This window comes from Chiloscyllium plagiosum, unplaced genomic scaffold (assembly GCF_037043375.1).
Source record: "Chiloscyllium plagiosum isolate Xiang-an unplaced genomic scaffold, Cpla_swu_hap1 HiC_scaffold_19, whole genome shotgun sequence".
In the NCBI taxonomy this organism is placed as follows: Eukaryota; Metazoa; Chordata; class Chondrichthyes; order Orectolobiformes; family Hemiscylliidae; genus Chiloscyllium; species Chiloscyllium plagiosum.
The window spans coordinates 66374009-66398954 of NW_028270157.1; the positions used below are offsets into that span (position 1 = coordinate 66374009).

Consider the following 24946-nt stretch of genomic DNA (forward strand, 5'->3'; position numbering starts at 1 on the left):
CAAAAAGGAGACAGTGCAACATTGAATAGTCAATATCGGATTGTTGGGTTTTTCAGGTTAGTTGAAACCCTTTTGTCTTGTTTCCTTTTGATAATGGCAGCACTCTCTCGAGTCGTTATGTTGTCTTGTTTCCTTTTGACTAGCTAGCTGGCTTCCAGCACACAAGTCAGGAGATCGTTTTTACCTCCAATGCTCGGGTGATTAGGGGTGGTTCTTCAAGCGTGACCTTCGAAGCTCACTTGTGCTGAAACCCAGCGAATGCATTCAAATGCAGTACATGCTCCCACTAGCACATACAGATGAGGGTTGTAGTCAGTTTATGCTCTATTTTTGTATACTGCCACTAGGCAAGAATGTTTGCAAAAAATGATTTCTAGAGAGCACTTGGGAATCTGTAAGTACAGACCAATATCTCAACAACTAAACTTGAAGTAATAGAAATGTATCTTGCCCTGTCATAGATATGCCACCAAAAGTCATGTGCCCACTTAGAAATTGATATCTTCAAAGTTTCCAGAAAGGTCTTGGCACAGGCTAGGAGCAGATTTGTCCAACTTTCAAAACAAGACAAATTTAGTACTGGCGGATTACTATTCAAAATGGATTGAAGCATCAAGGGATTTCTGAGAAACCTGAGAGTTTGGGAAGATGCAGTTTCAGGCATATGGATATGTTAATAAAAAATGGTGAGATGATCAGATTACCTTAACATTACTTAAGAAGCTGAACGAGCACAGAGGTGCATTGTGTATCCATGGAGCTCTGAGGAGACTCGGTTTCTGGGTATACTACTCAAATGTTAATAGTTATAGTATGATGGAGGAAAGCATCTTACTCCACATTGGGAACAACCAGACAGTACAGTGCAGACACTCGATTTCCAGTGAACTCTTCCCTGCAAAGTAGAAACATTTTCTCTAAAGGTCAATCTTTCTTTTTCAAGAGAAAAGAGACCTTGCCTGTCAATTGTTTTCTGCTACTTGCATTTCATATATTATCCTTGTAGATTTCTGCGCCCTCTCCAGTTCCTCTACAACCTTCATATAATGTAGTAAATCAGAACTGCATATTCTGAAGTGTTGCCTAACTGCGGTTCCATATAGGTCTCAAACAACTTTCCTTATTCTTGATTCTATCACTCAGTTATGAGGAGCAACTTGATGAGCTGTATTTGTTTTCCTTGGAGCAGACAAAGATATTGAGAGTGAGGTATCACGCGTGGCATAGACATGAAAACCCTTTCCCCATGGCAGATGTGATTAAGATGAGAGAGCATAAATTTAAGATGAGAAGTAAGTGCTTTAGGGATGATATGACAGAAATAAAATTCACCCAGGAGGCGATAGAAATATTCAACGTGCTGTCTGAGAGAATGGTGGAGGCAGGTGCTCTCGCAACAGTTGTGAAATTGCTAACCTGTGAAGCAATTTTCATATTTGATGTATTTGAACTCAGCAATCCCTTTAATCCTCTCCCACACCTTAGACATTCCAAATAGCTCATTCCAAGTAACTTCCTATTCTTCCTAACAAAATGTGTTCCCCCTCATCTGTGTTAATCTTCATTTCCCAGTTACTTTCCAATTGTGAGTTCATTAATGTCTTTCTGTAATTTGTTGCCATTCTCAGTACTTGACTATTTTTACCCAATACCCTATCACGCACCCAACCTGCATTTTGTGTCATCTGCAAATTTAGGAGTTGTGTTTTGATTCAAAATCCAATTATTCATTTAAGTCATAAATACATGAATATGAACATATAAATTCGAAGGAGTGAGCTACCTGACTACTTGAGTAACATTAAGTGTAGCACTAATTTTTGTGGAACTACACTCTCCACCTTCTGCCACTCTGAATAACTTTACTATAACACCTTTGTTTTCTATTTTGAAGCCAGTTAGATCCATTCTGCAAGGCTCTACATTCTCTGTCCTTATTCAATGGTCTATTATGGCACCTTTTTGAAAAGTTAGACAAATTATATCTACTGTATTCCATATTCTCTATTACCTCCTGTTGATAAGCAAGATTTTCCCTTTTAAAATCCATGCTGACTATTTATGTCTCTCATAATTCTGTGCTCCTCAGTTAGATTCCTACCATCTCTCTGGTCGAAGGAAAACAACCACAGCCTATCTAGACCAAGAACAGAAATTGCTGGAGAAACTCAACAGATCTATCAGCATCCATAGAGAGAAAGCAGGGTTAATGTTTCTGGTTCAGTATCCTTACTTCAGAAATAGTGTCTCTCTTTGGCTGAATTGGTCCAGTTCAGGAAACATAGAACATAGAAAAATACAGTGCAGTACAGGCCCTTTGGCCCTCGATGTTGCGCCGATCCAAGCCCACCTAACCTACACTAGCCCACTATCCTCCATATGCCTATCCAATGCCCGCTTAAATGCCCATAAAGAGGGCGTGTCCACCACTGCTACTGGCAGGGCATTCCATGAACTCACGACTCGCTGAGTAAAGAACCTACCCCTAACATCTGTCCTATACCTACCACCCCTTAATTTAAAGCTATGCCCCCTCGTAATAGCTGACTCCATACATGCAAAAAGGTTCTCACGGTCAACCCTATCTAAACCCCTAATCACCTCTATCAAGTCACCCCTAAACCTTCTTTTCTCCAATGAAAACAACCCCAAGTGCCTCAGCCTTTCCTCATACGATCTTCCTACCATACCAGGCAACATCCTGGTAAACCTCCTCTGCACCCGTTCCAGTGCCTCCACATCCTTCCTATAGTATGGCGACCAAAACTGCACACAATACTCCAGATGCGGCCGCACCAGAGTCTTATACAACTGCAATATGATCTCAGGACTCCGGAACTCAATTCCTCTACCAATAAAAGCCAGTACGCCATATGCCTTCTTCACCGCACTATTTACCTGGGTGGCAACTTTCAGAGATCTGTGTACATGGACACCAAGATCCCTCTGCTCATCCACACTACCAAGTATCCGAACATTAGCCCAGTACCCCATCCTGGTGAATCTCCTCTGCACCTTCTTGAGTACAATTATATCCAATCAGAACTATACACAGTACTCCAGCTGTGGTCCAACTAACAATATATACAACGCAATCATTACCTCCATGCTGCTGTACTCACTGCTTCAACTCATAAGGATAAGTATCCTATATGCTTCTTAACTACCCCTATCAACCTGTCTTGCTACCTTCAAGGAACTATGGACATTCCTATGAAGGCCTGCTAATGCTCAGTACTACCCAGGATCCTACCATTCATCACATATTCCCTTGTCTTGTTTGTCCTCCAAAAATGTATCATTTCACACTTTTTGGATTAAACTCCATCTGCCACTGTTCTGCCCTTTTGATCTTTTCCCAATGACTGAAGCATGCAGCTTTGTTCCTCTTTAGTCATTCACGGGATGAGGACATCACAGGCTAATCCAGCATTTATTGCCCATCCTGCTTAGCCAAGAGTCAACAGCATTGCTGTGGGTGTGGAGTCACATGTAGGTTAGACCAGATGGCAGATTTCTTTCCCTCAAGGGCATTGGTGTGAACCAGATGAGGATGGATTCTGCACTCATTGGGTTTGCTTGGGCGTTTGGCATTGACACTTTCATTCTTAGCCTGTCTGGTCTATTATAGCTCAGACTCCATTGCTTTTCTAGCTTGTCCTTTAACTTAAACTGACAGAGACTTAATCTCAGTAATCCCGTAAATCCCATTTATATCGTATTGAGTAAAGGTCTGTAGTTGAGTGTCTCGTTATTGATCCTCTGCAAGTCTAGTTCACATGAACTCATTTCAGAATAGCATTATCTTCATTGAGTACAGTATATTCACTACTCATTGCATTATAAAGGCCAACAGGTCACTGTAAGAAGGGGTTGAGGACTTTGCATGGATCGAGAGATTAGAACAGTTTACATTGGAACTGAATTTAGAGAATTATGAGATTTAAATCCGAGGACGGGAATGTCACTCAATGAAGATAAAGAAGGAAAATGATGACAGTATCTCAATGAGAACTTTTTTTTGGGTTTTTGGTGGAGGACAAGGATTGTAAATTAAAAACGAGAGGAGCAGTTGATGATGAGATACTCAATGGAAGGGCATAGGGAGCAAATCAAATTGTGACTGGGTGAAAAGAGCCACAATGGTCAAAGAAAATGGTACAAATGTACCTGGAAGGGGAGGCTACTATAACGCAGCCCTCACCCAGACTTCCATGGAGACCAATACAGTCCTCCACAAATAGAATCATGGGATTCCAAGAATCATAGAATCGCTACAGTTTGGAAGCAGGCCATTCTGCCTATCAAGCACATATTGACCTTCCAAAGAACATCCCACCCACACCCAGCCCCCAACCATTGCATTTCCCACAGCTAATCCACCTAGCCTGCACATCCCTGGACACTATGTGCAATTTAGCATCGCTAATCCACCTATCCTGCATATTTTTAGACTATGGGAGGATACCAATGCAGACACGGGGAGAATGTGCAAACTCCACACAGACAGTCACCCGAGGGTGGAAGCGAACCTGGATCCCTGGCGCTTGAGGCAGCAGTGCTAACCACTGAGCCACCATGTCTCCCTTGTCTGGAATCTGACCTGTGGACATAAGGGATTTCTTCAAAAGTGAAAGGGGATCCTAGAGGCACTCTGCTTTTTCCACAGCATTAACTCTGGTAACAGAGAGTTAGCTCACCAGCTCCATGGTGATGCCATTATCAAATACAACTCCCGCTCTTCTGTCAGATTCTGAAGGCACCACTTCCTCTGAAATACCATGATCACTTCTCAATCACTGCCAACTATCTGCCCCAACAGCGGTAGCACTTACCCATTTACCTTCACTTTGCTCACTGCCCAAGGCTGCAAACACTCCCTCCTGATGCAGCAACGGTTAATTTGTGCTTCTTTCAACAGTGCACACTGTCATTGCTGTTCACAATACAGTCCCTTGCACAGTGGGGAGACCACATGCAAATTGGGTGACTACTCTATAGAATGCCTACACTACAGTCTGCAACCATTACCCCACCAGCTTCCGGGTTATTTTAATCCATTGCTGTCACACGGACATCTTTGAGCTTGACCAGTTGAAGTGTTCCAATAATGAAAAATGCAATCGAGGAGCATCAATTCATCCTTTGATTTCACACTCTCCAGATTTCTGGATTCAACATTGAATTCAGCACCTTCAGACTGTAAACTCTTTGTTTCTTCTTCTCTTGCATGTACAACATGTTCTTTACCTTATTTGCTTGTTACTCTGTTATTTATACCTACTCTAACCAAATAATTTGATTCTTTATTATAACCGTGATCACTCCTTTTCCTTGTGTACTATAAAACCATTTGTAATATAGTTAAAAATCACACAATACCAGGTTACAGTCCAACAGGTTTATTTGGAAGCACTAGCTTTCGGAGCACTGCTCCTTCATCAGGTAGCTATGGCAGGTAGTGTGACAGCGAACTGATGAAGGAGCAGTGCTCCGAAAGCTAGTGCTTCCAAATAAACCTGTTGGACTGTAACCTGGTGTTGTGTGATTTTTAACTTTGTGCACCCCAGTCCAAACCGGCATCTCCAAATCATTTGTAATAATCTGTCCTGCCATTCACCCTATTATAGACTTCCCCTTTTGTTTTTCTTCTGCCGTCCTCCCCTGCACTAAACCTATTAGATTGCTTCCTTCCTTCAATACTGAAGTAAAATGGATCCTTGATGTACCTTTGTTTCTCATTCCATAGATACTGCCAGACCTGAGTATTTTGTGTTTCAACAGCCCAGGTAGTGTATGTGAAACTACATGCCTTTGGAAAGGCAAGGACTAATTATGGATAGTCAGGATGGCTTTGTGGGTGGGAAATTGTGACTCACAAACTTGATTGAGTTTTTTGAAGAGATGATCAAGAAGGTAGATGCAGGTGTTATCTACACAGACTTTAGGATGACCTTTGACAGTGTTCTGCATGGTAGATTGATTAGTAAGGTTATATCACCTGGGGTTCAGGGTGGGCTTACCAATTTAGACACAAAATTGGCTTGACAGTAAGAGACAGAGGATGGTGGTAGAGGGTTGTTATTCATTCGAGAGGCCGATGTCACTGTTATTGAACGGGGGTTGGTGCCACACCCATTGTTGTTTGTCATTTATATAAACAAATTGGATAAGAACATAGGAAAGATGGTTAGTAAGTTTATGGATGACACCAAAAATGATGGAATAACGGACAGTGAAGAAGTTTATCGCAGAGTACAACAGGATCTTGATCGAATGGGTCAGTGGGCAGAGGAATGGCAGATGAAGTTTAAATCAGATAAATGCATTTTAGTAAGATAAAACAGGGCAGGACTTCCAGAATTAAAAGTAGGGCTCTGGGAAGTGTTATCAAACAGAGAGACATGGGGGTGTGGGTACATGGTTTCTTGGAAGTGGCACCATAAGTAGACAGGGTGGTGAAGAAGGCATTTGATACGTTTGTCTTTATTGTTCAGAGCATTGAGTACAGGATTTGAGACATCATGTTACAATTGTACAAGACATAGGTAAGGCCACATTTATAGTGCCATGGAGTTAACCAGCATGGAAACAGACCCTTCAGTCCAACTCACCTGTGCCAACCAGATATCCTAAACTGATCTAGTCCTATTTGGACTAGTCTGATCCAGCATTTGGCCCAGATCCCTCTAAACCCTTCCTATTCATATATCGATTCAAATGTCTTTTAAATGTTGTATTTGTACCAACGTCCTCCACTTCCTCTGGCAGCTCGTTTTATCCATGCACCATCCTTGTGAAAAAGTTGCCCCTCAGGTCCCTTTTAAATCTTTCCCGTATCACCTTACACCAATGCCTTCGAGTTTTGAACTCTGCTACCCAGGGATAAAGATCTTGGCTATTAGAGCAGAATTTGTAAGGACCATCCAGGAAGGTTTTCTAGAGCAGTATGTAAGTAGTACAACTCAGGAAAGGGCCATACTGGACTTGGTATTGGGGAATGAGCTGGCCAGGTGGTTGAAGTTTCAGTAGGCGACAATTTTGGGAATAGTGATCACAATTCCATAAGTTTTAGAAGACTCCTGGACAGAGACAAGAGTGGTCCTAAAGTAAGAGTGCAAAATTGGGGCAAGGCCAACAATATCAAAATTTGGCAGGAGCTGAGGAATGTTTGAAGGTAAATCCACATTTGATATGTGAGAGGCTTTTAATGAGAGGTTGATTAGGGTGTAGGACAGACATCTCTGTGAAAATGAGGGATAGAAATGGCAAAATTACGGAACCATGGATGACAGGTGAAATTGTGAGTCTAGCGAAGAGGAAAAGGTCTAGGTGACTGAAAGCAGATGAAGCTTTGAAAAAATATTGGGGAAGTAGGACCAATGTGAAACAAGGAATAAAGAGGGCTAAAAGGGATTATGAAATATTTTTTAGCAAACAGGCGTAAGGAAAGTCCCAAAGCCTTTTATTCGTATATAAGGAGCAAGAGGGTAAATAGAGAAAGGGTTGGCCACCCAAGGAAAAGGACGAAAGATATATGTGGAGTCAGATAAAATGGGTGAGATTCTTAACAAGTACTCTGAGTCAGTATTCAATAAGGAGGGATATGAGGGATGTTAAGGTTAGGGATAGATGTTTGATTACTGTAAGTCAAGTCAGCATAAGAAGGGAGGAGATTTTGGGTATTCTGAAAGATATTAAGGTGGACAGGTGCCTAGGTCCAAATGGGATCTACTCCAGGTTACTGAGGGAAGCGAGAGAGGAAATATCTGGGGTTTTAACAGATATCTTTGCAGCATCCTTGAATATGGTGAGGTCCCAGAGGACTGGAGAATTGCTAATATTGTCCCGTTGTTTAAGAAGGGTAACAGGGATGATCTAGGTAATTATAGACCGGTGAGCCTGACGTCAGTGGTAGGGAAGCTGCTGGAGAACATACTAAGGGATAGGATCTATTTACATTTGGAAGAAAACGGGCTTATCAGTGATAGGCAACCTGGTTTTGTGCAGGGAAGGTCATGTCTTACCAACTTAATAGAATTATTTTCAGAAGTGGCAAAGTTGATTGAAGAGGGAAAGGCTGTAGATGTCATATACATGGACTTCAGTAAGGTATTTGATAAGGTTCCCCATGGTAGGCTAATGGAGAAAGTTGAAGTCACATGGGGTCCAGGGTGTAGTAGCTAGATGGATAAAGAACTGGCTGGGCAACAGGAGACAGAGTAGTAGTAGAAGGCAGTTTCTGAAAATGGAGACCTGTGACCAGTGGTGTTCCATCGGGATCTGTGCTGGGACCACTGTTGTTTATGATATATATAAATGATCAGGAGGAAGGTATAGGTCGAAAAGTGTGGTGCTGGAAAAGCTCAGCCAGTCAGGCAGCATTTGAGGAGCAGGAGAATCGGCATTTCGACCATAAGCCCTTCAGGAATGAGGATGTGTCCCAATGGGCTGAGAGATAAATGGGAGGTGCGTGGGGCTGGAGGGAAGATAGCCGGGAATGCGATAGGTAGATGAAGATGGGGGGGGGGGGTATGGTGATTGTGAAAGGTATGAGAGGAGGGTAGAGTGGACAGTTGGGAAGGGAGATGGGCAGGTACGACAATTCAAGAGAGCGGTGCTGAGTTAGAGCTTTGGCTCTGGTATAAAGTGGGGGCAGGAGAAATGAGAAAATTGGTGAAGCCACATTAATCCTGTGTGGTCGGAGAGTCCCAAGGCGGAAGATGACGCATTGTTCCTCCAGGCATCGGGCGGCTAGAGTTTAGCAGTGGAGAAGGCCAAAGACTTGCACGTCCTTGGTGGAGTGGGAGGGGGAGTTGAAGACTTCGGCCACAGGACGGCGGGGTTGATTGTTGCGTGTGTACCAGAGATGTTCTCTGAAATGTTCCGCAAGTTGGTGTCCTGGTCCCCCAACGTAAAGGAGACCACATCAAGAGTGACAGTCATAGTAGATAGTGTGTTGAAATACAGGTAAATCTCTGTCAGATGTGGAAGGATCCCTTTAAGCCTTGGACGGAGGTGAGGGGGGTGATGTGGGCACCAATGTTGCAATTCTTGTGGTGGCAGGGGAAGGTGCTGGGAGCAGAGGGCAGGTTGGTATGGGGTGTGGACCTAACCAGGGAGTTGCGGAGGGAATGGTCTCTGCAGAATGTAGATCGGGATGAGGAGGGGAATATAACCCTGGTGTTGGGGTCTGTTTGTCAGTGGTGGAAACAACAGAGGATGATGTGTTTTATCTGGAGGTTGTTGTGGTGAAAGGTGAGGAACGTGGGGGATTCTGTCCAGTTGCAATTGGAGGGGCAATCCCTACCACCCTGTGGCCAAAGACTTCAACTTCCCCTCCCACTCTGCCAAGGACACGCAAGTCCTTGGCCTCCTCTACTGCCAATCTCTAGCTACCTGACACCTGGAGGAAGAATGCCTTGGGACCCTCCAACCACAAGGGATCAATGTGGATTTCACCAGTTTCCTCATTTCCTCTCCCCCACCTTATCCCAGATCCAACCGTCTAACTCAAAACCACTCTCTTGAACTGTCCTTACTGTCCATCTCCCTTACCACCTATCTGCTCCACCCTCCACTCCAACATATCACCATCACACCCTATCTTCACCTACCTGTCACATTCCTAGCTACCTTCCCCTCAGCAACACGCCGTCCCATTTATCTCACAACCCACTTGGGCCACCCCCTCATTGCTTATGCTCAAGACGCCAACTTTGACCTCCAGCATCTGGAGTCCTCACTTTTGCCAAGAATGTATAGGTGGCCTCATTAGCAAGTGTACAGATGATACTAAGAATAGCAGATAGTGAAGGGGACTGTCAGAGAATACAGCAGACTGTAAATAGATTGAAGAGTTGGGCAGAGGAAAATGGCAGATGGAGTTCAATCTGAGCAAATGCGAGGTGATGCATTTTGGAAGATGCAATTCAAGAGCGAACTATACGGTAAATGGAAAAGCCCTGGGGAAAATGGATGTACAGAGAGATCTGGGTGTTCAGGTCCATTGTACCCTGGAGGTGGCGACGCAGGTTGATAGTGGTCAAGAATGCGTATGGCATACTTTCCTTCATCGGACGGGGTATTGAGTACAAGAGTTGGTAGATCATGTTACAGTTGTATAAATCTTTGGTTCGGCCACATTTGGAACACTACATACAGTTCTAGTTGTCACATTACCAAAAGGATGTGGATGCTTTGGAGAGGATGCAGAGGTTATTTACCAGGATGTTGCCTAGTATGGAGGGTGCTAGCTATGAAGAGAGGTTGAATAGATTAGAATTATTTTCATTAGAAAGACTGAGGTCAAGGAGGTCTACAAAATCATGAAAGGTACAGACAGGGTGGATAGCAAGAAGCTTTTTCCCAGAGTGGGGGATTCAATTACTAGGGGTCACGAGTTCAAAGTGAGAGGAGAAAAGTTTAAGGGAGATATATGTTCTTTATGCAGAGGGTGGTATATGCATGGAGCGTATTGCCAGCAGAGGTGGGCATTCAAGATGTATCTAGACAGATATGTAAATGGGCAGGGAGGAGAGGAATACAGATCCTTAGAAAATAGGTGACAGGTTTAGATAGAGAATCTGGATTGGCACAGGCCTGGAGGGCCAAAGGGTCTTTTCCTGTGCTGTAAGGTTCTCTGTTCTTTTTTGTTCTAATCCTATCCATGGCCCTCATGATTTTATCAATCTCAATAAAGTCATCCCTCAGCTTCCAACAATCCAGGGGAATAAGCCCCAGCTTATTCAGCCTCTCCCTATAGCTCAAATCCTCCAACCCTAGCAACATCCTTGTAAATCTTTACTGCATCCTTTCAAGCTTAACAACATCCTTCCTGTAGCAGGGAGACTAGAACTCAACAAAATATTCTGTCCTTGGAGAAAGTGAAGACTGTAGATGCTGGAGATCAAAGTTGAAAAGCACAGCAGGTCAGGTAGCATCCAAGGAGCAAGAGAATCGATGTTTCGGGCATAAGGCCTTCATCAGTCACCACTGCCCTGTACAGCCACAACATGACATCCCAACTCCCCCCCTCGATGTACTGATTTGAAGTACAGTGTACAGTTCTGGTCCCCCTGCTAGAGGAAGGATATTATTAAACTGGAGAGGGTTCAGAAAAGATTTACCTGGATGTTAGAGACTGGAGGATTTGAGTTAAAAGGAGAGGCTGAATAGGCTGGTACTTTCTTCACTGGAGCGTAGGATGCTGAGGGGAAACCATATAGAAGCTTATAAAATCATGAAGGGCATGGATAAGGTGAACAGCCAAAGTCTTTTCCCCAGGATAGGGGATAGGGCATTGGCTTAAGATGAATGGAAAGATTTAAAACAGATCCGAGAGGCTACTTTTTAATACGAAAGGTGGTACGATATGGAACAAACTGCCAGAGGAAGTGAGTGGAGGTGGGTACAATTACAACATTTCAAAGGCACCTGGTTGGGTATATGAAGAGTAAGGGTGTATGGGCCAAATGCTGGCAAATGGGATTGGTTCTGTTTAGGAAACCTGGTCAGCATGGATAAGTTGGGCTGAAGGGTCTGTTTCTGGCTGTATGACTCTATGCTATGATACATCTCTGGAGCAGGTGGAATTTGAACCCTGACCTCCTGGACCAGAGGTAGGGACACAGCCATTGCATCAGAAGAACCCCTTAACAACCAAAAAGATACTGATGGACTCTATATTGGGAATAAAGAGCATTTCAAAGCAAGGCTCAATTCTTTCTAAAATACAAAGAACTAACAAAATAAGAAGGGATGGGGAGGAAGCAGAGGATTGAGATTGGCTAATCTTAAATAACAACAAGACGTTCACTCACAAGTCACAACTGGGATTTCACACATCACAGCAGTTTATCTTTGTGACAGCGCACAGCCTCTCTCCTGGCAGATTCACGCTTCAATTCGATTACTACACAAACTGCTACCTTTGACTGTCAGAATATCACTGTCTGCTTCTTTTCCTGATCAGGTAGGTTTAAGCTAGTCATGTCTCCAGAATATTGTTTTGCATATAATTTCAGTCATGCTGCACCTGCATAGCTTTTCATCAAAGAGGAAGGAACTTAGATTTGTTACCGATAAACAGTCTTCCTCTTTCAGGGAAAGCAAAGTTACTGTTGATTATTCATTCCCTCAACAAAACACATGGGAAATGCCCTTATGCTGCCTTATTCCTTTTCAGCTTTCGTTAATACATGGTTGTCTCACTGCTCCTTCTCTCAGTAATCAAATCCTGATTGATTTATTTTCACATGTACCAACAAAGCAGGCTCAATCTGTACAGGTTTTGCTAAAACCTACCTTTCAGTTGTCCCAAGAAAGGGACATCACTGCGTTTGTTCTTTCAAATATAGAGAATGGAATCTTGTTGTTGCTAAGAGTATATGTTCCGTGATTGCACAACTCTCCCCGGGCTCATGGGCCTGTCTCTCCTCAGGTGTAGAGCCAGTAAACAGGTTACACCAGTCAAACGGGTGCTACCTCCACCTCTCACGTCTTAAAGAAGCCACACCACATACTAGTTCCATTGAAATAATAACTAGCAAAGCGGTGAAGGCTGGCATTGATTTAAACCGAACTCATTGCTCACTCAATTTAAAGGTGGGGAGTGTCGAACAGTTACTGGTCACAGTCCCAACAAGACGATAAATATGGCTGACAACACTTTAACATTCACTTGTGTTACTAATCCTTTCACGAGCTTTCGTTTGCGAGACACAACACCAGTAATTCAAGTTATAAATGCTGGAACAGTTGTGGTTACTATGAACCATTTCAATCTTAGCCCCCACATGAGGGCATTGTGACCCTCAGATTAAACTCACCACCAATTGTGTCTCTCTAATGAGTTGGCAGACTATGCCAGCCTCCATCTCATACTTTCTAAGTTCATGGGTTTTTGTTCAAATTAGATGAAGCAGCACTTTGTCAAGGTCAACATCTGATCTACACCTGAATTGAGATGCCCTAACCCACATGATTTAAATGCTTTGTTAGTTTAATTTTCAATCATCCAACAATAACCATTCTGCCCATATCAACCATCTAAAAGTGTCAGTTCCTTACAAATTCCCATGCCGCGTTTGACTACTACAAAAGTAAAGTGTTCTTCCTTATCTTGCCTCCAGAATGGTTGGCCACACTTCCTCACTAGCTTCCACTGCACTTCACCATGAAATTTCCTAACTAACCTGTTCAGAGATGCTATTAAACACCCCTGGAGCAAGTAGGACTTTAACCCAGACCCTCCAACTCCAAGAAAGGGCCACTACTACTGCACCACAACAGTCCTACTCACCTGGCTCTATTCTTGTTTATTTAATTGCGGCCAGCCAGGGTCTCACTGTTAGTGACTACTGTACAGTCTTCCCTCCAGGAATCTACTCTTGTCCTCTCCTTCCTGTTTCTTATCTACCTCCTCTTACTTGGTGACAACCAACAGATTCTATGTGATTTCTGACATCACCCTGCTTAACTCAGTCTCACCAATCTTGAATTCATTGCCTTCTCTAAACTCTCCAGCTGGTTATCTAATATCCAATGCTGGACGAGCAGAAATTTCTTCCAGGTAAATATTAAGGAGATTGGAGCCATTGTCATTAATGCTGCTCCTCAGTTCCCAACTTCATCCCTTTTCCTTAGTCATTCTGAGTCTGAACCAGACTGTTCTCAACCTTAATGTCATATTTGACCCTGAGATGAACGTCCAGTTAGATTTCTGAACCTTCAGTAAGATGATTCCCACTTCCTCACCCTCTCTGCCCTTACCCCAGCTCCTCTGCTTCTGAAGCCTTCATCCATGCCTTTGTTACCTCCATTCTTGAATGCTTTTCTGTGTTCCTGAGCAGTGTCCCATTTTATACTCAGTGAACTTGAGGTGCTGTAAACATAGATGATAGAAGCAGAGATGTACCATTCAGCCTTTTGAGTCTGCTCTGCCACTCAACATGATCAAGGTACTGTCTTCCTACTTTCTCCCTATCCCCTCTTTAGCCTTAAGAACTTTTGTCTAAATATTTCCTGAAAGTCTTCAGTATTTTAGTTTCAAGTTTCCTATGGTAGAGAATTCCACAGCCTCCCCACTCTCTGCATAAAGAAATTCCTCCTCATCTCTGTCTTAAATGACCTACCCCTTAACCTTGGACTATGACCCCTGGTTCTGGACTCCCCGGTAAACTCTACTGCCTCTGTCCTAATTCACACCAACTTCCTTCATTTATCACTACTATGCTCACTGACATACACTGGCTCCCATCTGAACAATGGCCCCCAATTGTAAAATTCTCAAACTTATTTTCAAATCTCTATATGATCTCATTTCTCCCTACCTCTGTAATCTTAAATCTCAACACACTGCATGATAGCCCGAAACATGCCTGACCGGCTGTGCTTTTCCAGCATCTGCAGTCCTCACTTTGTCCTCATATCTTCAGTTACCAAGGGACGTAACCACAAGATTTCCCTTACTATACAATTCTATCTCTCTACTTAGCTTTCCTCCTTTGAGTTACTCCTTAAAATATCCTGATTTGATGAAGTAGGTGGATCATAACGTCTTGTCAAGTGATGTGGGTCACGGCTGGTTTTATAATACTTCTGTGAAGAAACTTTGGTTGTTTTATTGCATTGAAGGTGCTATATCAATGCAATTTGTTGTTATTTATTTCTGATTAATTCTACAAATCTGATCCTTTTCAAAAGATCCATAGATTTTCTTCCAAACATACATGCAGTTCTTTCTTTCAAATGTTTTTTGCCATTATCTTTGCTATCAAGTTATGAGTGAAACAAAATTGTTTCAGTCAGCTGAACCCTGTGACTCTCACCAGTTAAAGGACTTCACTGTTGACCTGCGCTCCTTTATTCATGAATTAGATTGTTAGTTCTGTTTTTCTCTCACAGTTCAAGTAGGACAATGTGCCCATTGATATGGAGGTATATGGGACTGAGAGTAAATGTTTTAAGTATACAGGTCGTTGTAAAGTGGCATTGGGGTTGTGCAGTCTTGGTGTCAGTCTTTTTACTCTGCTTTTTACTTGTCTGAATAATTATTGAATTGACAACACATGTCTATGTACGATGCAAATGGGTTTAGGATTTTGCCTCTTTGGAATGAAAAGGGGATGTTATATGTGATATGCCATGAAGGGACACACTCATGATATCGTCATCATATCATAGCAGGTGACCTCATGATATAAAGCTCTCAGTCTCCATCCTACTGAGCTCTGTCTGTCTGCAGCATGACATACTGGGGGGTAAGCACACCTCAGTATATCCAAATAGTTTGTGCCCAATCGCACAAGTCCCAGCGATTGTAATGTGTGTGTAGGATCGGTAATAAAAGTTCATTGATTTTCTCATTGGTCCATTGCTCATGTTATGTGAGCTAACATAAAGATCACAGCTTGATATTTCCAGATCATCACTAAATCTCATCATAGGAAAGGATGAATAGGCTGGGGCTGTTTTCCCTGGAACATCGGAAGCTCAAATCATGAAGGGCATGGATAGGGTGAATAGCCAATGTCTTTTCCCCAGGGTAGGGGAGTCCAAAGCCAGAGGTTTAAGGTGAGAGGAGAAAAATTTAAAGGAATCGGGGGGGGGGGCAACTTTTCAGAGGGTCGTGTGTTTATGGAAGGAGCTGCCAGAGGAAATGGTGGAGGCTGGTACAATTACAATATTTAAAAGGCATCTGGATGGGGATATGAATAGGAAGGGTTTACAGGGAAATGGGGCCAAATGTTGGCAAATGGGACTAGACTAATTTAGGATATCTGATCGAGATGGATGAGTTGGACTGAAGTGTCTGCTTCCATACTGTACAACTCTATGACTCCTTGTCATGTCAATTTACTTTCAAAAATACAAGCATAACTTCCTTCGGCAAAAAATCTACATTAATTTGATCCATTCTCTGATATCCCTCCCCCTTTTGTCATCTAAGGTTGTGGATTGTGTAATCATTTCAGAGTGTAATTAATTTACCATTTCCTGATGAAGGGCTTTTGTCCAAAATATCGATTCTCCTATTCCTCGGATGCGGCCTGACCTGCTGTGCTTTTCCAGCACCACACTCTCGACTCTGATCTCCAGCATTGGCAGTCCTCACTTTCTCCTAGTTATTTCAGAGGTCCAATTCTTGTCAAACGTCGAGTGAAAATGTATCTGTCACTGTATCATAATGTTTAGCCACATTGTGTCCATCCTGTGAGAATTCGGTGCAGAGGCGAAGAGGTGAGTTTCACTTGCTTTGTTGGTTCATAGTTTTTAAGGTTTTTATTCAAATTGGAGAAACTGAAGCCCATGTTCAGAACCCCTCACAAATGAATGGCATCACAAGTAAACCATAACTTAATTGGTTGGTGATAGTCAAATTAGTAGCTATCTGAGTTACTTTTAGCTTGAAGGTAAAAAGGGAAAATATTTACAGGCTACAAACTAAACGTTCAGTGCAAAATTTTTAAAAATCAAATTAAGCGGGGGATTCAAGATGGCGGCAACCCAGTAGGTCCACCCTGCTGAGCTCTGGACAGAACCCAGACTCGCCCTCCCTTTATTACCCAATGTGGTAGAAATAGCTATTTTATGACCCTTCGAATTGTTCAGTGTCACTTAAAAATAGTTAGGAAAACGATTAAAGGGAAGGGACCGTGAGGATTGCAACAAGCAGGGACCCCCCCTGCAACAATGGACTCATCCATGGCCGCAGAGTTGGCCACCACGATCGCCCCAGGGGACTTGCCTATGGAGCAGAGCCTGATCTCAAAATTTGTGAAACCCCAAGAGAAGATTGATTCATCGATGGAGGAGACCCGGGCCAGGCTTGAACCGATCTCAGTCATGCTGCAGAAACATGACCAGGAGATCCAACGCCTCAGGCAGCATGTCGGGGAGGTGGAGCAACGGGCCACAGCTCCGAAACCACGGCGGAATCCTCGGTCGATCGGGTCCATGCCCTAGAACAGCAGGTACGGGCCATTGGAAGAACATCCGTCTGGTGGGGCTCCCTGAATGGGAGGAGGAAGGCCAGCTCATCAGCTACTTGGAGCAATGGCGTCTGAGGTTTTTGAAGCTTTAGGTCTAGGTAGGCCGGGTGCGGGTCGAGCAGGCCCATTGACTCGCAGTGCACAGGCCTGGATCAGACCAGCGACCCTGCCCGGTCCTAGTTCGACTCTAGCATTACAGAGATAAGCAAATGCTGCTGGAAGCCTCTAGAGCACTGGGGAAGGATCCACAGGCTCTGATATACAAATGATCATGAATTATGCTTTTCCAAGACTTTTCACATGAGTCTTTTCATAAGAGGAAGGCCTTTGAGGTAAAAAGGAGGCTGAGGGACTTGAATACCAGTATTTCATTAGATATCCAGCAATATTACGATTCAGCCACGGAGAGTCCGTGTTCAATTTTGACTCACCGGAAAAGGCAAAGGACTTCCTGGGTGCTTTAAAATAGACTGGCTGGCCTGAATAAAATGGACAATAATGTTTATTTTGTTTTTCTCTGTAATTTGCATGGTTTACCTGGTTGTCGGGGTCGGCTTATTTTAAAATATATGTTGGGGTCGTAATTGTTTCTTTTCTTTATCTTCTGTCTCTTCTCTCTCCCCTTCCGTCATCCTTTGTTCCTTTTCTCCTTTATCATTTCTTTTTATTCTTTTCTGGTGTGGGATGGGGGGAGTGGTTGGAGGAAGCAGGGAGAGATTATATATTTCTGTTCTATCAGGAGTGCCTCGAATTATAATATGGAGGGGACAGGTTGAGTGCCCACATTTAACTTTCTTGTTGTAAGGTATGGTTTTTTTCTCACTTTGTGTTATCTGCGGTAGGGTCACGGCGTCAGCTAGCAGAAGTCATGGAGGGGTTAGTGGGTAGTATGAACGCCCCCTGTCGGCAAGGGGGAAAGTCTCCTTTCATTTGTGTTATATGTTGGGATGTTGTAGAAGTAGCTGTTAGAAGTTTTTGATTTGCTAGTTTTGGAAGTTGTATTTTTAAATTTATACGAACTGTTTGTTGTTTTCACTCGGGGTGCTACGAGTGGGGTTCTTCTTCCCGGGGGGGGTCACGGACTGTTTTGAACAATCATGGCTAGCCAGTAGTTTAAATAGTGCACCTGGAATGTTAAGGGGAGTCATTCACCAATTAAGAGATAAAAAGATACTGTCAAGCCTTGGAAAAGAGAGGGTCGATGTAGCCTTGCTGTAAGAAACACATTTAACTGATAAGGAGCATTTGAAGTTGCAACAGTGAGGGATCAGACAAGTGTTTTTCTCATTCTTTAATTCGAAAAGTCGAGGAGTTGCGATTCTCATTCAGAAGAATCTCCCATTCAAACGTTAGAGCAAATTAAGGATGAATATGGGCGATTTATAATTCTTAAGTCTTTAATACACGGAGAGGAATATGGGATTTTGAATGTATATTGTCCCCCCGGTGCACCCCCTTAAATTTTTAACGGATGTGCTTTCCAGGTTGATGGCCCTTGGGCACGTCATACAATTATAAGGGGAGACTTTAATCGTCTTATTGACCCTGAGGTGGACAGGATGTGGGTATGTCCCCGCAATCCAGGCAGTTGGCGGACCTGAACAGGGAGCTGGGGTTGGTGGACGTGTGGAGATGTCTTCACCCCGAAGGTAGGGATTTCACCTTTTTCTCTGATCCACATAAGTGCTATACCAGAATTGACATGTTTTTTGTCCCATTGACCTTTTTGAATTTGGTGCTGTCTTGCAGAATATGGAACATAGCCCTTTCTGATCAAGCAGCAGTGTACATGATGGTCAAGGCCAGTGGTAATGGGATAGGCTCCCAGCACTGGTGCATGGACCCTTTCCTCTTGAAAGATAGCAAGCATTTTTCGCAGGAATTTAAAATCTTTTGGGACATAAATTTGGGTAGGGCCAGTAATCCAACACCTATGCACAGGGTTTGATTATTTCTTACTCAGCGACCCGGAAGCGGCAGAGGGGATGTTTGCTCGAGGCTCGCCTGAAGGCAGCTGAGACAGCATACTTTGACAGACCGTCTGTAACCAAATTGCAGTAGATTACAGATATTAGGGCTACTTTGAACGCTGCAGTCACCCAGACAGCAAAGAGGGAAATCTCTTTTGTGAAACAGGTTATTTGAATATGGTGATAAACCAGGTAGATATCTACCTTACTTGGCCAGAAAGAGGAATGTTCCCAACCCGCACCCCAACCTATCACATCCATCAGAGGCAGTGCTGGTACTTTTACTTGCAATACCAAAAAGATTAATGCAGCGTTTAGGAAGTTTTACTCTGAGCTGAACCGATTGGAGGACTGTGAAGACAGACTGATGAAGATGGAATCCTTTTTTAAGGCCCAGGACCTTCCAGGTGTAACTTCAGAGCAGGTGTCCTTTCTGGATGCCCTCCCCTCCCTACCCCCGACAATCCAGGAAATACAGGAGGCGGTGAGGCTGCTCCAGACTGGTATAGTACCCAGCCCAGACAGATTTCAAAGTGAGTTTTATAAGGAGTTTATAGACATACTGGCCAAGTCACTCTTGGATATGTACAACTACTCATTCAGTCAGGACTGCCTCCCGTCCTCTTTGAGAGAAGCAAATATTTCTCTTCCTTTTTAAGAAAGGAAACGCCCAAAAGGTTACACTTCATATAGGCCCATATCGTTACTGAACGTGGATTTTAAAATTCTGTTGAAAATGCTGGCGTTAAGGTTGGAGAGGTTTTTGCCTTTCATTGTAAAAGAGGACCAGATAGGGTCATCGGTCTACCGATAAATATTAGAAGAATATTAAATATGGTGCAGGTACGCCAGCAAAGATAGATTCCGGATTTGGTAGTCTCCCTGGATGCAGAGAAAATGTTTGACCAGGTGGTGTGGCCGTACCTCGTTTATGTCCTGGAACAGTTTGGTCTTGGAGGGGTTTTTGCCAAGTCGGTGGTGGGGTTACATAGTGACCCGAAAGCAGCGGTTTTTCCTATTTTAGGAGGTATAAGGTCAGATAAGTTTAGTATTGGCAGAGTCAGCTGACAAGAGTGTCCTCTCTCATCGCTATTATTTACATTGGTGACTGAACCGCTGGCAGAGGCCATTCGGAAGGATCCCGATACAACTGCCCCAGAGGTAGGGTCAGGCAGATATAAGGTCACCCTCTATGCGGATAATTATCTTCTCTTTTTAACTGATCCGATGACATCTGTGCCCTGTTAAATACAAGTGATTAATCTATTTGGTTTGTTCTCAGGGTATAAAATAAATTTTATGAAGTTGGAGGCCATGCCTGGAGGGGCCTTATTAGAATATCCAATTTTGGGGATGGAAAGTAACATTATTAAGAAGTAACATTTTGAAGGACATTGAGCGGCTATGCAGAACCTGGACTCGGGAATTGGGGGTGGAAAACTTGTCGGAGGTGTGGGAGGATATTTAGGAGAACGTAAGGAAGATTTCAATCTGTAACAGGACACAGGCTATGCAACTGAAGGTACTTCAAGGGCTCATCTGGCACTGGAGCGGTTTGCAAAATTGAAGACAAGATTGTCCCCAATGTGCCCTGAATGTAAAACAGATGTTGGCACTCTTACTCAGTACTTGTGGTCATGCCACAAGCTTCATGGGTATTGGGATGCCATAGCAGGTGTTTTTGGAAGAGGTTTTGGGAACTGAGGTTAAGTTGGATCTGGTGTCCCACTGCTTGGGTCTTCCAAATCTCCCCTCATTGGACATGCATGGGAAGAAATTGTTTATTCTGTGTGAGGAAGAATATTCTAACGAGCCGGAGAATACCCTGGCTCTTTCGGACTGGCGTAGATTAGTTATGGAGCATATCCTCTGGATTTTCTTACGAGCATGGTGCACCAGAAAACGGAACTGGTTTATAGAACTTGGCGGACCTTTCTGAAATGCAGACTTGTCGGCTCTATTGGTCAGAACCTTTGTCTAGTCATGAGGGTTACGTCTGGTGGTCCTGCGGTGCCTGAGCGGGGGAAGAATCCTGAACAAATAGGGATTTGCTTACTTATGCTCTTGGTGGTGGGGAGCATCGGTGGGATTGCACTGTGTAGTACTTTAACTGAATATAACCTAAGTTGCCTTTGTATAACTTTGTTTAATTTTTTTTCTTATTTATTGAATTGTGGTTTTTGTAGGTTTTTTTTCCCTCACTCTCTCCTCAGTGGTTGGTGGAGTAGAGTACAAAGAACAAAGAAAATTTACAGCCTGGGAACAGCTCCTTCAGCCCTCCAAGCCTGAGTCAATCCAAATCTACTATTTAAATCTATCACCCAATTCCTAAGCATCTGTATCCCTCTGCTCCCCACTTATTCATGCATCTGTCCAAACACATCTTAAGTGAATCTACTATGCCTGCCTCTGCCATCTCTACTGGCAACACGTTCCAGCTACTCACCACCCTCTGTGTAAAGTACTTGCTGCGTGTATCCCCCTTAACTTTTCACTTCTCACCTTGAACAATTGTCAATTATAATATAATTGTCATTATAATATAAAGTTATTACATTATTTTGTAGTGATTGTAATTTTATGAAAATTAAACTTTTTTTCTCAAAAGTATTTACAAAAATATTAAAATTAGTAATTAAAATAGAAATATCAGGCCAGACAATATGTTGTCACTGCATGATGTGGGAGCAAGGTGACCCTATTGTGGTTCATATGTCTATGAAGGATTTAATGATTATCTTGTAAGTAGTTCTTTAACCATGCTGAATTATTTTATAAAACCATACTAGAGAGAGTTAAAAATCACACAACACCAGGTTATAGTCCAACAGGTTTAATTGGAAGCACACTAGCTTTCAGAGCGGAGCGACTAGCTCCGAAAGCTAGTGTGCTTCCAATTAAACCTGTTGGACTATAACCTGGTGTTGTGTGATTTTTAACTTTGTACACCCCAGTCCAACACCGGCATCTCCGAATCATACTAGAGAGAGACTCACTGAAGAGTTTTGGTGTTTTGTTTTCTCTTGGTTGAGTCTTAGGAATGAACAGGGTAAATAGTTGTATGTCAGATGCAGGTAAGTGTCTGGATGGTTTTAACTTGGAGAAAACACAAACTATAAGCTTTTCTTCAAGCTACGTTTGGCATTGTTGCAGAAGTTGGACTTGTAAAATAATTGCCCTAAGTTTAGAACTATGAAGAAATGGTTGCTAGAAGGGTAAGCAGTTTAGTTTTAAAAACTCCAGCTGCAAAGTATTTGGTTAAACCCATAAAATGGCTATTTGAAATTCAATTTCTGCACTTAGTTGTACGTGGTCTCAAGGAAAATGTAATCACTGAACCCTAGCTAATTCAAATTCTGAGTATAATAAAGGAATTCTTACCACTATAGAGTCATTCATTTGAGATCAATGAGATTGTATTTGTGGTTTTGCAATTTTTTAAACTTGTATTATATGTCAGTAGTTCAGTTTGTTCATCTGGATGTGTGTAATAAACATGATTATTGTTAAAACCAAATCTGCAGCGATATGCATGTGTTTCAGAGGTTAAACCACCTTGTTAAATCCAACAAAAAAAACAATGTTCCAAACGCCAGATTTTGATCTGCAGTCATAACACACTACATTGACAGTTGCTATTTAGGTGTTATTAATAAGGGCAGAGCTGAGCTCTGGGCATTTTATTAAAAGAAAAACCCATTGTATCAGATATCAAGTGTGATTTATCAAGTTAATTTGCATTACTGAATTTTTGGATTCTTCAATAAAAGGTTATTTCTAAGAGCCTGATTCCAGTTGAGACAATCAATCACTAGAATGGAATTTGTTGGTGAAAGATCAAAGCTGATGCTGCCATTTTTGAACTGAATGAAACAATGACAGAGTGACAGACAGGTAGGCTCATAACTCAGAAGGTGATGGCGGTGAAACAGATAAAGGTGGCATCCAATTCTTATGTGGAAGACAACACTGTTTTCTGTTGGAGGAAATCAGAAGCCACACAACACCAGGTTATAGTCCAACAGGTTTATTTAAAATCACAAGCTTTTGGAGCGCTGCTTCTTCCTAAGGCAAAGTGGAGAAAAACACACAGACATAGAATGTCTAAGTGGAGAGATAATAGCAATCTAGCAAATAAACTTAGGATCAGCATTTCGATGCAGGAATAAAAGAGTCAAGAAGATTCTCAGACTCTTGAAGGTTCATGTTGGCAACAAAATAAATACTGTTGGGCAATTCTCTGGCTGCAACTGATCAGGAAAAATTAAATCTCAGCAATGTCAGTTTCACATGACTGTATATTGGATATCTCCACGTGTCAGTAGGGAATGATAAGGCCAACCATGTAAAGGCAGCAGATACAGTGAAGAAAAACTAGAAGAAATAGTGCACTCTGATGAGTCAGAGGATCTTGAAGCTCCATCAGGGTTCTTGCCCTGCTCTAGGAGGGATGAAAATCTGATGGAATGTTCAACCATAAATTCTGGCCATTAGCTTCTGATTCTCTGAATTAAACAAAAGTTGATTTAATAACATTATGTTACAATTTTGTCTGTTTGGCCTAATGGAACAGCACATCACCTGATCAGACCCAGAAGTAGGACTGAAGGTGGAGAGAAGTTGTTTCAAACTGGGTTCACTGAATTTCTTTTGACTGCACATTAGGATATCTTTAAGGAGCTCTCATCAATGGATCTTTAGCCTCTTCTTTCCACTGGAGTGGATAATCCCAAACAGAGACAGACATCAACATCTCTCTTTTTGTTAAGAAAGATACAGCTCAGTGTTGTTTATATTCAAAATTGTTTTTAATTCTAGTTATATTTGTTGATCTAAGCCTGACTGGAGTGTATACCAAATCAATGACAGACATCTTTGGAATTACCTTGAAATAGAACAATAAGAGGCAATACAGACAACTGTTCAGAAGAGACTTTTAGACACCTGTAGGCAGTAAATGAAAACCTATTCATTGAGCTGATTTAGTGACCTTCTTGGAATAATTTCCCAGGCAGTCTTTCCTGTGACCCTAAAATAGCTTTTTAACAAATCATATTGCTCATGACCTTGGCTGACATTAACATTTCTGAACATTACTTAGGATTTCTCATGACAAAGCAAGCACATTTATAATGATAGGTAGATGCACAGAGCAACATTATGATACTTTGAAGGCTGATGTGTAGTCGCTTGCCCATTGAATATAGTGGCCTGTTCTTTCTTCTAAAGGCATCAACAATAGTAGACACCTTCAGTCTTGTAACTCGTGGTGAAAGCATCTGTAAGTGATTCACCGAATTGCACTACTATTCTGAAGCAAATGCAAAATCATTTGGAGTTAATTTTCACTTGCATTGAAAACCTCATCTCAAATTGTGTGCTTATTAACATATACTTAACATGATACAACCATCAATTCTCTACTAGCCATATTCCCATTTATTTTAATCTTGTCAAAACATCTGCTCGATAGCACAAAGCATTCCAGCTCAATGTTACACACTAAAATTTGAACAGCTAAAATTCAAAACATTAATCTTAGCTCTAATCAATATCATTTTAAGAGAGATCCATGATTATTTCTGAACGACATTATCTTTAAATCTGTAGTCGAAACATTCTTTGTTGAAAACAGTGTTGAAATCAGCTTTATTCATCTGGATTTCCATCCAGAATGGATTTGAATGAAAAAGGATTAAACTTGTAGCCAGCTCCAGCATAGAACTTATTCTGGAACTCAACCCTAGGAGGGAAAACAAAATTGGGTGCGGTGTTAAATACTATTTAATATTGATCCATTTCAGTAGGAAGATCTCAGCTCATTTAAGTTTAATTGACAGATATTCCTCAATTACAATCCACTACATTTCCCATCCCAATTATAGTATTTATGAACTTACACAATCATAAACTAAGGATTCCACAGTCATTTCCAAGGAATTCTCTACCTCAGTGATAGAGTTTTCTAGGATCTCAATTGAG

At 42.3% G+C, this 24946-nt stretch overlaps 2 protein-coding genes and 1 long non-coding RNA gene across 10 annotated transcripts in view; 1 reads left to right on the forward strand and 2 right to left on the reverse strand.

Moving 5' to 3' along the window:
• svopl (SVOP-like) overlaps window positions 1-12424 on the reverse strand; it is a 166469-nt gene extending 154045 nt beyond the window's left edge. For 2 of the 3 annotated variants that reach the window (XM_087997504.1, XM_043708975.2), the window contains exon 1: window positions 12307-12424. The gene's annotated coding sequence lies outside the window, so the exon portion shown is untranslated. Of the gene's footprint in view, window positions 1-11822; window positions 11943-12306 lie in introns of those variants that run through there. The other variant, XM_043708979.2, reaches the window with a different exon arrangement.
• The window catches only part of LOC148146808 (uncharacterized), a 49494-nt gene that overhangs the window by 3981 nt on the left and 20567 nt on the right, over window positions 1-24946 (forward strand). Inside the window, exon 2 of one of the 4 annotated variants that reach the window (XR_015760502.1) lies at window positions 18479-18643. The exons of the other annotated variants lie outside the window; for them this stretch is intronic. This is a non-coding gene — a long non-coding RNA (uncharacterized LOC148146808). The remainder of the gene's footprint in view (window positions 1-18478; window positions 18644-24946) is intronic. 4 annotated transcript variants of the gene reach the window in all.
• The window catches only part of LOC122559478 (V-type proton ATPase 116 kDa subunit a 4-like), a 76508-nt gene continuing 75321 nt past the window's right edge, over window positions 23760-24946 (reverse strand). For all 3 annotated transcript variants that reach the window (XM_043708970.2, XM_087997501.1, XM_087997502.1), the window contains one exon: window positions 23760-24707. In XM_043708970.2, coding sequence (XP_043564905.2) covers window positions 24614-24707 — 94 coding nt within the window. In that variant the 3' untranslated portion in view covers window positions 23760-24613. The remainder of the gene's footprint in view (window positions 24708-24946) is intronic.